At 47.3% G+C, this 14719-nt stretch overlaps 2 protein-coding genes across 2 annotated transcripts in view; both read left to right on the plus strand.

Annotated features, from left to right (window-relative positions):
* Positions 1–14719, plus strand: part of gtdc1 (glycosyltransferase-like domain containing 1) — a gene marked incomplete at its 5' end in the record, with an annotated part of 109261 nt that overhangs the window by 30950 nt on the left and 63592 nt on the right. The window lies entirely within an intron of this gene.
* Positions 8755–11949, plus strand: LOC311229238 (uncharacterized protein; the record flags this gene model as incomplete). The annotated part of the gene is made up of 4 exons (XM_084315305.1): positions 8755–8773; positions 9222–9257; positions 9745–10304; positions 11946–11949. The coding sequence occupies exons 3-4, from the start codon at positions 9748–9750 to the stop codon at positions 11947–11949; spliced, it is 561 nt and encodes a 186-aa protein (XP_084171431.1). The 5' UTR covers positions 8755–8773; positions 9222–9257; positions 9745–9747.

Below are 14719 nucleotides of genomic sequence, written 5' to 3' on the forward strand. Positions count from 1 at the left end.
AATATCTCTCTGAGGCACCAAATCTTCCACCGATTGCTTTGTTGTGATCCACTCCTAGGCGGAAACAGCCGGAGTTGATCCTCAGTTCCCAGTTTACATGATCCCAGTTCAAAGGAAAAGATCAAAGGACCAAAACCCGAGAAATCTCTGGTTTCTCTGGGTTTTGGCGTTCAACGCATGGCGAGATAACCCGACCTTTCTCGGGTTTGGCAGAGAAAGAGTTCATGTGGTATTTTGGAGGGATTTATGCCCGTGTTTATCAATTCTCGAGTGGGCAAAGATGGTTAAATTTTGTGCCAAATCTGTGTTAACAAATGGTATCAACCATTTGCAACAACCTACGAGACATACTGTACTTGATCATGGGAATGGCCATCATACACTTCCATCATAATGTTCTAAGCCCGTTATACACTCATAATTTGAATAGGCTCCTAACCAAAACACAATGTTTATTAGAGATTTATGACTAGAAAGACTTGACACACCTTCCTGAGCTGCATCTAAAATCTATCTTCAGGCTCCCAGCTTTCAAATGATGTATACCACTTCTATGTGGCATATACCGTTGACCTGCTAAAGATCCCCCCCCCCCTCTAAGGGTTAAACAGGTGTATGCTGGTACTTTATTGTGTTGCTCTGATGCTGTAGTCATATTAGCATGATGTTTATCCACTTAATACAATAAAGAAATATATACATTAGACCACCTTGTTTGCTTCTCTATTATTCTTGAATTTCCCCAAGGGTATTAATAACTTGACTATTGTGTATTTTTACCAGCCTGATTATCCCCATATGATGGGACTTCCTTGGGATTTCTCAAAGGGCCCCTGCTCATGAGGTTCATTGTCGCAGGAGATGGATATAATACACTGATTGGAATTAGACTGAAAAGGATCCCAGGGCCTGTGTTTATCAAGCGTCTCGCTGATCTGAGACCAGATTGGCTCATAAATCACGGTATAGGTATATTACGGTCATGTGACCCGAGTAGTGATCCTAGATCAGTACTCTCTCAAGTCTCGTGGAGGAGGTATGTAACATATGGGGCCCCCGTTTTATCTCCTTGTTTACATTCTAAAGCAGTAGGTCACATGTTTACCGTCTTGCATTACCTCGTAATACCTCATAAGTCTTCCATTTCTAATCTGGAAAATGACACAACCTGGCCACCAGACAACAGACTCGTCTACCTAAACCCTGCTGTGTTTTAAAGCCACCGTGTCGGCGTTCGGCACCCTGGATCCTCTCATCCCGACACTTGTCTCTAAAATAAATCCCCCTCGCTGATTACTTCCAAGTCCGCGCGGCGGTCAGCCTGGACCACTGGGAGCCGGCAGCAGGCTTGATGAGAAAAGGGGGGGGAAGCCTGTTCTCCTAATCACACCACCCAAGTCTTAATCCCATCGGTGACATGATGAAAACAGCTGTCGGACACCTTTTTTTCTTTTTTTCTCTCTCTCTCTCCATTTGACTTATTTGACGTCACACCTCCAGCCCCGTAATCCTTCCATAGCCGTATCCGCTGCCCGTCAGCCGGTCCCAATGAAATCTTCTATCAGTCGCAGGGGCGTATGGAACAATGCGCTATAGGGCTCCTAGCGGAACGTTTAGACGCTGGTCCTGGAACTCGAGGTACGCCGGCGCTGCCTCAGCCTTCGCAGGCGTTCATGTGCCAGGAGGAGCGACCACAATTGGGTCCATATGGGCGCTTTGAAGTTCAGGGAACTAACCGTGATGAATAGGAACGAATTAAGGATCAAACCCTCCATTGGTGATTCGTCGTTAATACCAAACTCTTAGCTAACACACCCTGGCATCTGTTCAGCGATGACATAATCGAGAAAGAAAGAAAAAAAACGCGTGTTTTCAAAACATGGCGACACAATTGAATAATCCCATCGCCAGGAGAGCCACGCTTTGTTCGAGGCGAAATATGTGTAAAATCCACGTGAACCCCCCCCCCCCCCCTCCCCCCAACCGTTTCTAATTCCCCCTGAAAGCCAGGTTCTGCATTCAACGGTATTGTATTGCGTTCGAAAAAGGATGAAATAAAACGTGTTTTGATGTGTTATTTTTCCCCCGGTTAACTCGATTGCCCCCGCTGAACTTCTGTGGAAGCCCCGTGCTAATAGGAAGAAGCCGAAATCGTACAGGACGGAGAAGGAGATCCGTTCCACGCACCACGGATGGACGGGTCTGAGCTTCCTCGAATCGAGGCGACTAAACCTGCCTTGCAGGTGGGCATTTTTTTTAAGGAGCCGCGGCGGAGCGATTTCCCACGTTGCCGACCCGAGGTGACTTTGCAAGCTTTCTTCTTGAGAATCCTCTCCCTCTCTCTCTCATTGTTTACGAAAGCCCTCAAATGAGATTTAGCCCTTTTATTCAGACACAGAAGGAGAACGACAAGCATGTAACCATGACTGCTTCAGTGACATCATGGGGATGCACGGGGTGTTTTTAATTGGAACAGAATGACTTCTGAGGCCCGGATTCCCGGGAGACCGGCAGACGCTTTTGTCTGTACGGCGGCGGAGCGCGCTACATCTATTCAGCGTTCCAACCCCAGACTAAAAACGATTGTCATTCTGTTAGGGGCAACAACCAGTGTTGACATACCGGAACCAAAGGGGGTCCCCCCCCTGTGCATGCACAGTACGAGGGGATTTACATGTCCCAGCTCAACCTGGATAGAAAATAATTGAGGCAGGTTATATTGGGTATTTGTTTTCTTCAGGGTATTACAACAGATCTGTGCCACACAAGCAGACGCCCAGGCTTCTGTGGCCTGAGAATAATCTGCTGTGTCCTGATGTCACATTTTGACAGCCATATGCATATTACATCATTTAATTTCACCCCCAACACACGCACGCACGCACGCACGCACGCACGCATGCACGCACGCACGCACGCACGCACGCACGCACGCACGCACGCACGCACGCACGCACACACACACACACACACACATAGCCACCACCAAAAGAAAATAACAATTCCATTTCACTTTCAGGAACTCCCTATAGCCGAACAATCCCTTCACTATAGGAGGCAAAAGAGCATCCACTCTCTCTCTCTCTCTCTCTCTCTCTCTCTCTCTCTCTCTCTCTCTCTCTCTCTCTCTCTCTCTCTCTCTCTCTCCTTTCCATCTCAATCTCCATCTAAGTCAGAACACTCCTCTGGAATTCCCCCGTAGGCCCTCTGACCAATGCCTCTCTGTGGCCACGCCACAGCCCCCCCACTACCCCCACCCCTACCGCTAGAAGTGGCGAGGAGTGGACCTGGGGTAGAGAGTGGACTGCGATAGCTTGTGACTCAGGGGTCAGCTCATAATGACTATAATGTAGATCTTAATGTGCATTAATGACCTGCTCAGTCCACTCCACACCGAGCCGAGGCCCCCTCTCCACCCCGGCCTGGCTGGCCCTCGTCAGGGCACTATCAGCGCTGCTAAATGGCCGGGGACTTAGTGCGTTTATGCTGATGAGATTGTTTTGAAGCGATTGCCCACGGGACGGTAACCTCAATGCTCAAACCTTTTGATGCCTCCTTTCTACTGTGACCTAACAAAAGTATCAGGGCAGTTTTCTCCCTGGGGGCAGGAGAGCAGGGGGCTATACTCCTCCAGACCACCTTAGTAGCGGTTCAGCTCCTGGTCACCCAACAACGCTTGCACTTTTTGTAAGTCGTGATGTTTGATCGCCGTTTGACCTTTTATTCCGATAGGTGGCATATCTTTAGCCTAGGTGGCGTAAAACAAGTGTAACCCTGTTAGCGTGGCGGTCTGTACAAGCACCGCTGTGCCGTGCGAATGCTCTCCCTTCACGTGCCTCTCTCCCTGGCAGACCAGCCCCGCCGTGGTCCCAGATCCATGCCGTTTTTCATTAACCGGCGGGGGAGACACTTGTGATTATTGCCAATAAAGGAAATGAGATCAAATGATTTTTGACTTTGACTCCCCCCTTCATCCTTTCACATTTAATCAAACGCAGAGAGGTAAAGTCATCACAGAAATTGCTGTTGATTTATAAATAAGCTAATTGGTGGCATTCTCTCTAAGTACCCCCCTCTCTCTCTCCCTCAGTCTCTCTCTCTCTCTCATGCCGGTAGACACAACCAGGTTTTTATTGCCCCTAGTCAAAACCTCTTCATCCAATTTCTAAAATGGCTTATCGAATAAAATTCTCCCATGGGGCCGTGAGGCAGCACCATTGGTCATACCTAACCACAAGCGCCTCCTTGTCAGCCCTCAGAATAGGGCTGTAGGAGAGAGATGAATCCATGTCCATATCTGTTATGTAATATATCCATCTGCCCACTCTCCCCACTTTGGCACTTTTATCAATGGCTTGTCAAGGTAATGTCTGGCCGCCTGTTTTCTCCAGCGCTACTCTAAATTGCCTTTATAGATCCTAATAATGCAAGTGCTCACTGGAGAGATGGGCAGAGTACAACATTTGTCCTCCGGGGCTCCGTCTTCTGTTTCCGCGCATTCTTTATGCTAATTCCTGTACACCTAAGGCAATATTATCACCCATTACTGCAGTCGTTCAGTCTTCCTAAGAGCGGCCGTATGAGATGACAGGGATAAGTGCTACGGGAGAGGAATAAGGAAGTAGCCATTAATCCATTTCACCCCGAGAACAGTCCTCCTCTCCTGCACGTCAGATGAAATATGTATTTTGAATTAGCGTCATATAATTGAAGGTGTGCCGTTTTTTTCTTTTGTTTTCTTTCCCCTGACAAAAAGAAGTGGAAATGTATCTGACTAAATGCAGGGGCAAATTAAAATCTCAAATGGCTTGTTTTAGTCATACTGGACATATCTGTCATACCAAAACTATATCCTGGAGGTTCGTACCAATTCCCCACGTTCATCATCTCAGTGGAGTTCCAGAGGCCGAGCTCCTATACACTCCATAAACACCTTAACTCATTCAGCGCCGGAGGCCTAGAGCATCTTAGTTCCTACTGGGCCAACACTCTAAGAGATAGGGGATAAGTGGCAGTGTTTGCAGGGCTATATCTATATTCTATATTATAGCTATGGATACAATACTATGGCCCATTTGACATAAATTATCTATCGTTCAATATGTGAACAATTATAAATGTTTTCATGCATACGTTCGTGTGTTATACCGTGGTGAATATAAGTATAGTTTCAGATTGATCCTGGCTAATCCCAGAAAACGGCGATATAGAGCAATACATGAATTTCACTAAAAGCGTTGACATTGCTCGCCTGGACACGCTACTATTTCCAAATAAAATGTATATAATAGTATTGGTATTATGTTTCATCATGAATGCATGAAATGGGGGGGGGGGGGGGGGGGTCGTTTTTTGATGCTTTGATCGTCACCAACGGCATACGTTGTGGAGTAACGTTACACATGGTTGTTGCGATCGATGAGAAATCATGGTTGGATCAAAGCAGGATTGATGTCATATAGTCCTTACCTTCACTAGGAGGTACCCCAAAAAGAATATTCCAATTGTCTGATCGCGATTCCCAGTATTGGTGTCCATCGCGTCGCCAACATAATCCACCACAACTCATCTGAACTGCGCCCGGAGAGATTTGAACGTAACACAGGGTAAGATACAAGGTTTCAAAGGGTGCTCGATACTGCCACCCAGCAGGATGGCGGCCGGTATTGCACGTTTGGCGATCTCAGACTCATTTCCTATGGTAACCCCCGATGTCCGTGTGAGAGAAATGAATAGAAATATCGAATAAAATAAATAACGATGAAAACCCCGACTATACTCGGGTCTGGCGCTGAGCGGTTGGCGGGATAACCCGACTATCCTCGGGTCTGGCGCTTGATTGAGTTAAAGGTAACCGGACGCTAAATCTGTCAGCGGAGATTGGTCACACCGTGATGTCATTCTCGCCACAGACCTCCCCCGGCAACAAGTGTCACCGTTGGCACACTTGGCTTATATCAGTAAACATTTTACACCTAAGACTACAAAAAGGTTTCGATCGTTTGTATCTTATTTTGTTCAGGGCCTTATAATGGAAAGTAAAGCCGTTCCATCTTGACAAAAGTGATGTTTAGACAACAGCGACTCCCTCCTGCGACCACACAGAGAGCGAAGGGAAGGGAAGAGGGAAAATAACTGGACCCGAGCGCCGATCAGAGAAGCCGAACCCTTTTATATACAGCCCCCTGTAAGCATGCAGAGCCCTACGCCCCTCCCCAGCCTTCATAAATTTACATTTACATTTAGTCATTTAGCTGACGCTTTTATCCAAAGCGACTTACAAGTTCTGTACGACAAGCCATCAGGAAGGGCACAACTCTATCAGCTGAGCAACAATGTTCATCAAAGTGTTGAGTGCTACAGTGTAGGTTAGTTTATTAGGACAAGTGCATGACAGTACGGTTAGTTAGGGTTAGATATTTTGTATTTCTTTTTTAATTTAGATAATGGTTGAAGAAGTGCGTCTTTAGTCGACGGCGAAAGATTGGACATGATTCGGCTGTCCTAACTGGGGTGGGTAGTTCATTCCACCATTGTGGGGCAAGGACTGAGAATAGGCGACTTCTCTTTGATGACCCTCCCGGAGCTTGGATAAGAGTAGGTCTGAGGCGGCCAGAAGATGCAGAGCGTAGGGGTCTTGAGGGTGTGTAGTTAGAGACCATTGACCGGAGGTAGGCGGGAGCGGTTCCCTTTGCCGCACGGTATGCTAGGTCGAGGGCCTTGAAGCGGATTCGTGCAGCAATGGGGAGCCAGTGCAGGTCCCTAAGAAGTGGGGTGACATGGGCCGACTTCGGTAGGTTTGAGATCAGGCGGGCCGCTGCGTTCTGAATGAGTTGAAGAGGCTTAGTGGCAGTGGCTGGGAGGCCAGCGAGCAGTGCGTTGCAGTAGTCGAGGCGGGAGATGACTGTTGATTGGACGAGGAGTTGGGTGGCTTCTTTTGTCAGGAAGGGGCGGATCCTTCTGACGTTGCTCAGGAGGAATCGGCAGGTTCTGGTCGTCGCTGCGATGTGAGTAGAGAAGTTCAACTGGTCGTCGAGGACAACACCAAGGTTCTTGGCGGTCGGGGACGCAGTCACAGCTGCATTCTCGACTGTGATTGAAAGGTCGGTTAGGGGGGAGGATTTGGCCGGCAGGTGGAGCAATTCTGTTTTGCTTAGGTTCAGTTTGAGGTGGTTGGTCGTCATCCAGGCGGAGATGTCGGACAGACAGGCCGAGATCCGCTCAGAGACGTGGATATCTGAGGGAGGGAAGGAGAGGAAGAGTTGAGTATCGTCGGCATAACAATGGTAGGAGAATCAATGAGACGTGATAATGTTACCCAGTGATTTAGTGTAGAGGGAGAAGAGAAGGGGTCCTAAAACCGAGCCCTGGGGGACACCCGTCCGCAGGGGGCGGGTGGCCGACTGGGTCCCTCTCCATGACACTTGGTAGGAGCGGTCATTGAGGTATGATGACAGCCATGTCAGTGCAGAGCCAGCCACTCCCATTCCTGCGAGGGCCGCAAGGAGGATCTGGTGGTTGACTGTGTCGAAGGCTGCAGATAGATCTAGGAGAATCAGGACAGAGGAGAGGCCTTTCGCTTTTGCTAAGTGAAGTGCCTCTGTGACCGCAATGAGGGCTGTCTCTGTGGAGTGACCAGTCCTGAAGCCTGACTGATTAGGGTCCAGGAGGTCATTCTGTAAGAGATAAGCAGTAAGTTGGTTGGATACAGCACGTTCAAGTGTTTTAGAAAGGAAGGAGAGAAGAGAGACAGGACGGTAGTTGCCTATGACGGTAGGGTTCAGGGTTGGTTTTTTTATGAGCGGCGTGACTCTGGCTTGTTTTAGGGAGGTGGGGACCACCCCCGAGTTGAGTGAGGAGTTGATGGTTGCCGTTAGGAATGGGAGGATGTCTGGTGCTATGGTCTGGAGGAGTAGGGAGGGTAGCTGGTCCAGCTGGCAAGTAGTCGGACGTTACCAGTGTCAGGGTCTCTGCTTCTGTAATGGGAGAGAAAGATGACAGAGTGAAGGATGAGGTTCTCGATTCAACATTTGGAATGGGTGGGGTTTGGGAGAAGGAGCTGCGGATGTTCTCCACTTTTTCCTCAAAGAAGATCGCAAAGTCTTCGGCAGAGAAAGATGAGGGAGGGGGGGGTGGGGGGTGAGTGAGCAGGGAGGACATGGTAGCATGCAGTTTGCGAAGATTCTTGGCAGAGGCCTCGATCCTATGGTGGAAGAAAGAAGCTTTGGCATTAGTGATGGTTTTGGAGAATGTTAACAAGAGGTTGTGATATGTGTCGATGTCAGCAGTGAGGCGTGACTAACTATACTTCCTTTCAGCTGCTCTAAGGACCTGTCTTTGTTCTCTCACTGGATCTGTCAGCCATGGACTGGGTGGGGAACGGCGGGCAGGTTTCTCAACGAGGGGACAGAGCTTGTTGAAGGAGGTTGCAAGGGCTGAAAGGAGGGTGGAGGTTGCCATCTCTGTGGAGAGAGCAGAGAAGGTGTCACTCAAAGGTAGAGCGGATAGTATGTCAGAGGAGAGGGTGGAGGGGGATAGGGAGGGCAGGTTGTGTCTGAGTGAGACTGTTTGAGTTGGGGTGAAGACCTTTCGGTTAAGCATGAGAGTTAGTGAGAAGGATATGAAGGAATGGTCAGATACATGTAACGGAACGTAAACCAATCCCGGTCACCCTCTTTATCTGGGAACGCCCAAACCCAACTTCGGTCACGCCCCATCTTGCGCGGCATTCTGGATCTTTCCTCACAGCCCCACCAGATTTTCACGTCGAAAGGTAGGTGATATGAAATCATACTTATTTTAGAGTATATATATCAAATTTCATGAGTATTCATCTATATTTAGTCATCTAAAGACTACTAGATGTGAACGTTTGTACCACTGCAACGTTATAATTGTTCGAATGTGTTCGGGGCGACGCTGATTTCCAAGTAAAAGTAGCTTCCTGTTCCTTAAACACGAACTCCCACTCGCCCCAAGATGAAGTCAGATTGTTTGGTTATGTTGCTAGCATATATAGCCAGTGTTTTGTCCGACGAAATGTGTTGTACATTTGTAATCTTAATAAGAGATCTAAGTTTGTCTGAACGAGTGATGAACTGAGGTTGCGCGAAAATAATCGAAGGGAGAACAATAATTTTCGCGGGGAAAATAATGAACTGGTTTTCTCTCTCTCTCTCTCTCTCTCTCAATCTCTGTATAAAAAAACATCTGAAGCATAGACAGTGACAAAGTCCAGAGACAGCACAGCAGACACGGTAGGTTTGTGTGTGCTTGTTTGTTTCTCTACAGGTGAATGGAGGTGTGTGTGTGTGTGTGTGAGGCTGCCATGCTGAACTGGGTGAAGGTAAGGTTGTGTGTGTGTTTGCATGTCTGGTAATATTTCAGCATAATCATTTTGGTTTCATGCTCATTCATATTCAAGTTCATTAACAAAAGGCAAGATGTTCTTGATACCTTCCATTGTTCTGCATCTTTTCATCAGAATTTCACTCATATCCAACAAACCATAGCAATAAACTAAATTCATCATTGAGGTCAACAACCTCCTTATCCATATTCAAAAAAACAATTCAAATCTAATTTAATTTCATCATAAATCACTCACATAAGTTCCCTCCTAGCACTGTTTTTTTTAAATAATGTGCTAAATAAATCAAATAAAATAAACTCGTCAGTCGTACAATAATAATAAAGTTCATATTATTTTACTTTCTTGTTTAAAATATTTTTGTGTGTTTGCAGAGCATGCCTAATATCCGGCAAATGCGGAAGAGGGAGAGGAAGGTGCGTCTGTGGACCCAGGAGGCCATGGATCAGGCCATTGCAGAGGTCAGAGCAGGCAGGTGGAGTGCGAGGCGGGCAGCCACGTTGTTCGAGGTCCCTAAGTCCAGCCTGATCGACCGACTCAGCGGAAAGGTGTCTCTGGCCTGCAACATCGGCCGGGGCACCTATCTGACCCCTGAAGATGAGAGTTCCCTGGTGGAGTACTGCTTGTACTCTGCCAGTTATGGGTTTCCGCTGACGAGGTCGCAGGTCCTGGCCCACGCCCTGGCCATCTATAACCTCCGTCACCCAGGGAACCTAAAAACATCCCTTGGCCAGGGGTGGTGGATCAATTTTAGGGAGAGGCAACACCATCGCCTCACGATCCGGATCCCGGACACCATTGACCGTGGGAGGGCAGCCTGCGCTAAGAGGGGGGCCATAGAAGAATACTTCAAGCTCCTCACCAGCACTGAGGGTTTGGTGTCGTGGGTCCAGTGTGACAACTGTCACAAATGGTTCCACACCATGTGTGTCCAGTGGGAGGAGGAGGAGGACGAAGATGCTAGTTTCTGGTGTTACTGGTGTTTGGATGAATGAGTGTATGAATGAGTGAGCGAATGAAAACATTTATAAATATGTATGGTGTGCTGTAAATAGTTATTGTTCTAAGTTATGTTTATTGTATTTTTTATATAATGTTTATAAAATTTTATGAAGTGCTGGCTGTTGTGTTAAATTTGTCATATTTTTGTTGAAAACACATGTACTCACAAATGTTAATGTGACAAGTGATTGTGATTAATATTTTGTTTGTTAGACAAATAAAATGGGGATGTTGTTTGCTCCTGAGATGAGATGGTAGACAAACGACACTACCTTCCAGCTGACAGTAGATGGCAGCATTGATTTTAAAGGATGAAAACAGGTTCAAACAAAAGAACTCCATTTTCCAAGACCTTTTTTCACAGTTCACAGGTCAGCAGGTCGGTAAAAGTTGATGAAAATGCGATCTGAACACAGGAGCGTTAAACTATGAATGCGCCCTCACGTCACCTCAGTACAGTGACCGTGAATGGCCACCTAATTATCATAATTAAAGTGCATCATTAGCATTATGTTTGTTGTCTAAAGGGAACTAAAATGGTAAAATTTAAGTTTTTAAATGATATCCGCATATATAGGACAAATAAAACAGCGTTGTTTTGTAAAAAACTCCAATGAAAACGGCGCAAGGTACGTAATATTCGCTATTGTTATGCAAATGTGATAGAATCCTATAAAAAGGTGGACGCACTTGGGCACTGTGACGTTAGGGGAGTTACCGTGGTGTTAATGATGCTGGAGTTACGGGAAAATATGAGATCCAAGGAGTTGCCTGCTTTGTGGGTGGGAGGCATGGCAGTGGGAGTCAGGTCAAACGATTGTAGGAGGGAGACTACTATGACTGACTGAGATGAGTCAGGCAGGTTGAAGTCGCCCAATAGAAGGAGAGGGGTACCATCTTCCGGTAAGGAGCTTAGAAGCATGTCCAGCTCATCTGTGAAGTGATCGAGTGGACCTGGAGGGCGGTAGAGTGTAACAATGGTGAGATTGAAAGGATTAGAGACAGATACTGCATGATATTCGAGAGAGGAGAGTGACAGTTCTGGGAGTGGTGTTACGTTTGTAGCCCATGAAGGAGATGTCATGAGGCCAGTGCCTCCACCCCGTCTGGAGGGTCGAGGTGTGTGAGTGAAGTTATAGTTTGTAGATAATGCTGCAGGTGTTGATGAGTTATTGGGGGTTATCCAGGTCTCAGTTAGAGCCAGGAGCTGCAGATTTAGACTATGGGCATAGGCAGTAATGAAGTCAGCTTTCTTGACTGCTGATTGACAATTCCATAAGCCTCCCCGTACTGTGACAGGTGTATTAGTGGCTGTAGGAGGGTAGGAGAGATTAGCCGGGTTGCTAGCAAACTGCCGTGGGTGGGTTGAATCTGTTCTAGAGGAGCAGATTGTGGATATAGGTATGAGACACATTGTCTTGTCAAGAGTGGCAGGGAGGAAGTAGAGAAATAGCAGAGTGGGAGGGAAATTGTGTAGGATTATGGTGTACTTAGCACTGGGTGGATCGGTGGATCCCTCGGCGGAGAACTCCAGGAAAACTCCTCCTCTTTGTCCTCCTCTCCTGCACGTCAGATGAAATATGTATTTTGAATTAGCGTCATATAATTGAAGGTGTGCCGTTTTTTCTTTTGTTTTCTTTCCCCTGACAAAAATAAGTTGAAATGTATCTGACTAAATGCAGGGGCAAATTAAAATCTCAAATAGCTTGTTTTAGTCATACTGGACATATCTGTCATACCAAAACTATATCCTGGAGGTTCGTACCAATTCCCCACCGTTCATCATCTCAGTGGAGTTCCAGAGGCCAAGCTCCTATACACTCCATAAACACCTTAACTCATTCAGCGCCGGAGGCCTAGAGCATCTTAGTTCCTACTGGGCCAACACTCTAAGAGATAGGGGATAAGTGGCAGTGTTTGCAGGGCTATATCTATATTCTATATTCTAGCTATGGATACAATACTATGGCCCATTTGACATAAATTATCTATCGTTCAATATGTGAACAATTATACATTTTTTCATGCATAAGTTTGTGTGTTATACCGTGGTGAATATAAGTATAGTTTCAGATTGATCCTGGCTAATCCCAGAAAACGGCGATATAGGGCAATACATGAATTTCACTAAAAGCGTTGGCATTGCTCGCCTGGACACGCTACTATTTCCAAATAAAATGTATATAATAGGTATTATGTTTCATCATGAATGCATGAAATGGGGGGGGGGGGGGGGGGGTCGTTTTTTGATGCTTTGATCGTCACCAACGGCATACGTTGTGGAGTAACGTTACACATGGTTGTTGCGATCGATGAGAAATCATGGTTGGATCAAAGCAGGATTGATGTCATATAGTCCTTACCTTCACTAGGAGGTACCCCAAAAAGAATATTCCAATTGTCTGATCGCGATTCCCAGTATTGGTGTCCATCGCGTCGCCAACATAATCCACCACAACTCATCTGAACTGCGCCCGGAGAGATTTGAACGTAACACAGGGTAAGATACAAGGTTTCAAAGGGTGCTCGATACTGCCACCCAGCAGGATGGCGGCCGGTATTGCACGTTTGGCGATCTCAGACTCATTTCCTATGGTAACCCCCGATGTCCGTGTGAGAGAAATGAATAGAAATATCGAATAAAATAAATAACGATGAAAACCCCGACTATACTCGGGTCTGGCGCTGAGCGGTTGGCGGGATAACCCGACTATCCTCGGGTCTGGCGCTTGATTGAGTTAAAGGTAACCGGACGCTAAATCTGTCAGCGGAGATTGGTCACACCGTGATGTCATTCTCGCCACAGACCTCCCCCGGCAACAAGTGTCACCGTTGGCACACTTGGCTTATATCAGTAAACATTTTCCACCTAAGACTACAAAAAGGTTTCGATCGTTTGTATCTTATTTTGTTCAGGGCCTTATAATGGAAAGTAAAGCCGTTCCATCTTGACAAAAGTGATGTTTAGACAACAGCGACTCCCTCCTGCGACCACACAGAGAGCGAAGGGAAGGGAAGAGGGAAAATAACTGGACCCGAGCGCCGATCAGAGAAGCCGAACCCTTTTCTATACAGCCCCCTGTAAGCATGCAGAGCCCTACGCCCCTCCCCAGCCTTCATAAATTTACATTTACATTTAGTCATTTAGCTGACGCTTTTATCCAAAGCGACTTACAAGTTCTGTACGACAAGCCATCAGGAAGGGCACAACTCTATCAGCTGAGCAACAATGTTCATCAAAGTGTTGAGTGCTACAGTGTAGGTTAGTTTATTAGGACAAGTGCATGACAGTACGGTTAGTTAGGGTTAGATATTTTGTATTTCTTTTTTAATTTAGATAATGGTTGAAGAAGTGCGTCTTTAGTCGACGGCGAAAGATTGGACATGATTCGGCTGTCCTAACTGGGGTGGGTAGTTCATTCCACCATTGTGGGGCAAGGACTGAGAATAGGCGACTTCTCTTTGATGACCCTCCCGGAGCTTGGATAAGAGTAGGTCTGAGGCGGCCAGAAGATGCAGAGCGTAGGGGTCTTGAGGGTGTGTAGTTAGAGACCATTGACCGGAGGTAGGCGGGAGCGGTTCCCTTTGCCGCACGGTATGCTAGGTCGAGGGCCTTGAAGCGGATTCGTGCAGCAATGGGGAGCCAGTGCAGGTCCCTAAGAAGTGGGGTGACATGGGCCGACTTCGGTAGGTTTGAGATCAGGCGGGCCGCTGCGTTCTGAATGAGTTGAAGAGGCTTAGTGGCAGTGGCTGGGAGGCCAGCGAGCAGTGCGTTGCAGTAGTCGAGGCGGGAGATGACTGTTGATTGGACGAGGAGTTGGGTGGCTTCTTTTGTCAGGAAGGGGCGGATCCTTCTGACGTTGCTCAGGAGGAATCGGCAGGTTCTGGTCGTCGCTGCGATGTGAGTAGAGAAGTTCAACTGGTCGTCGAGGACAACACCAAGGTTCTTGGCGGTCGGGGACGCAGTCACAGCTGCATTCTCGACTGTGATTGAAAGGTCGGTTAGGGGGGAGGATTTGGCCGGCAGGTGGAGCAATTCTGTTTTGCTTAGGTTCAGTTTGAGGTGGTTGGTCGTCATCCAGGCGGAGATGTCGGACAGACAGGCCGAGATCCGCTCAGAGACGTGGATATCTGAGGGAGGGAAGGAGAGGAAGAGTTGAGTATCGTCGGCATAACAATGGTAGGAGAATCAATGAGACGTGATAATGTTACCCAGTGATTTAGTGTAGAGGGAGAAGAGAAGGGGTCCTAAAACCGAGCCCTGGGGGACACCCGTCCGCAGGGGGCGGGTGGCCGACTGGGTCCCTCTCCATGACACTTGGTAGGAGCGGTCATTGAGGTATGATG

This window comes from Notolepis coatsorum (genome assembly GCF_963971535.1).
Source record: "Notolepis coatsorum genome assembly, chromosome: 5".
In the NCBI taxonomy this organism is placed as follows: domain Eukaryota; kingdom Metazoa; phylum Chordata; class Actinopteri; order Aulopiformes; family Paralepididae; genus Notolepis; species Notolepis coatsorum.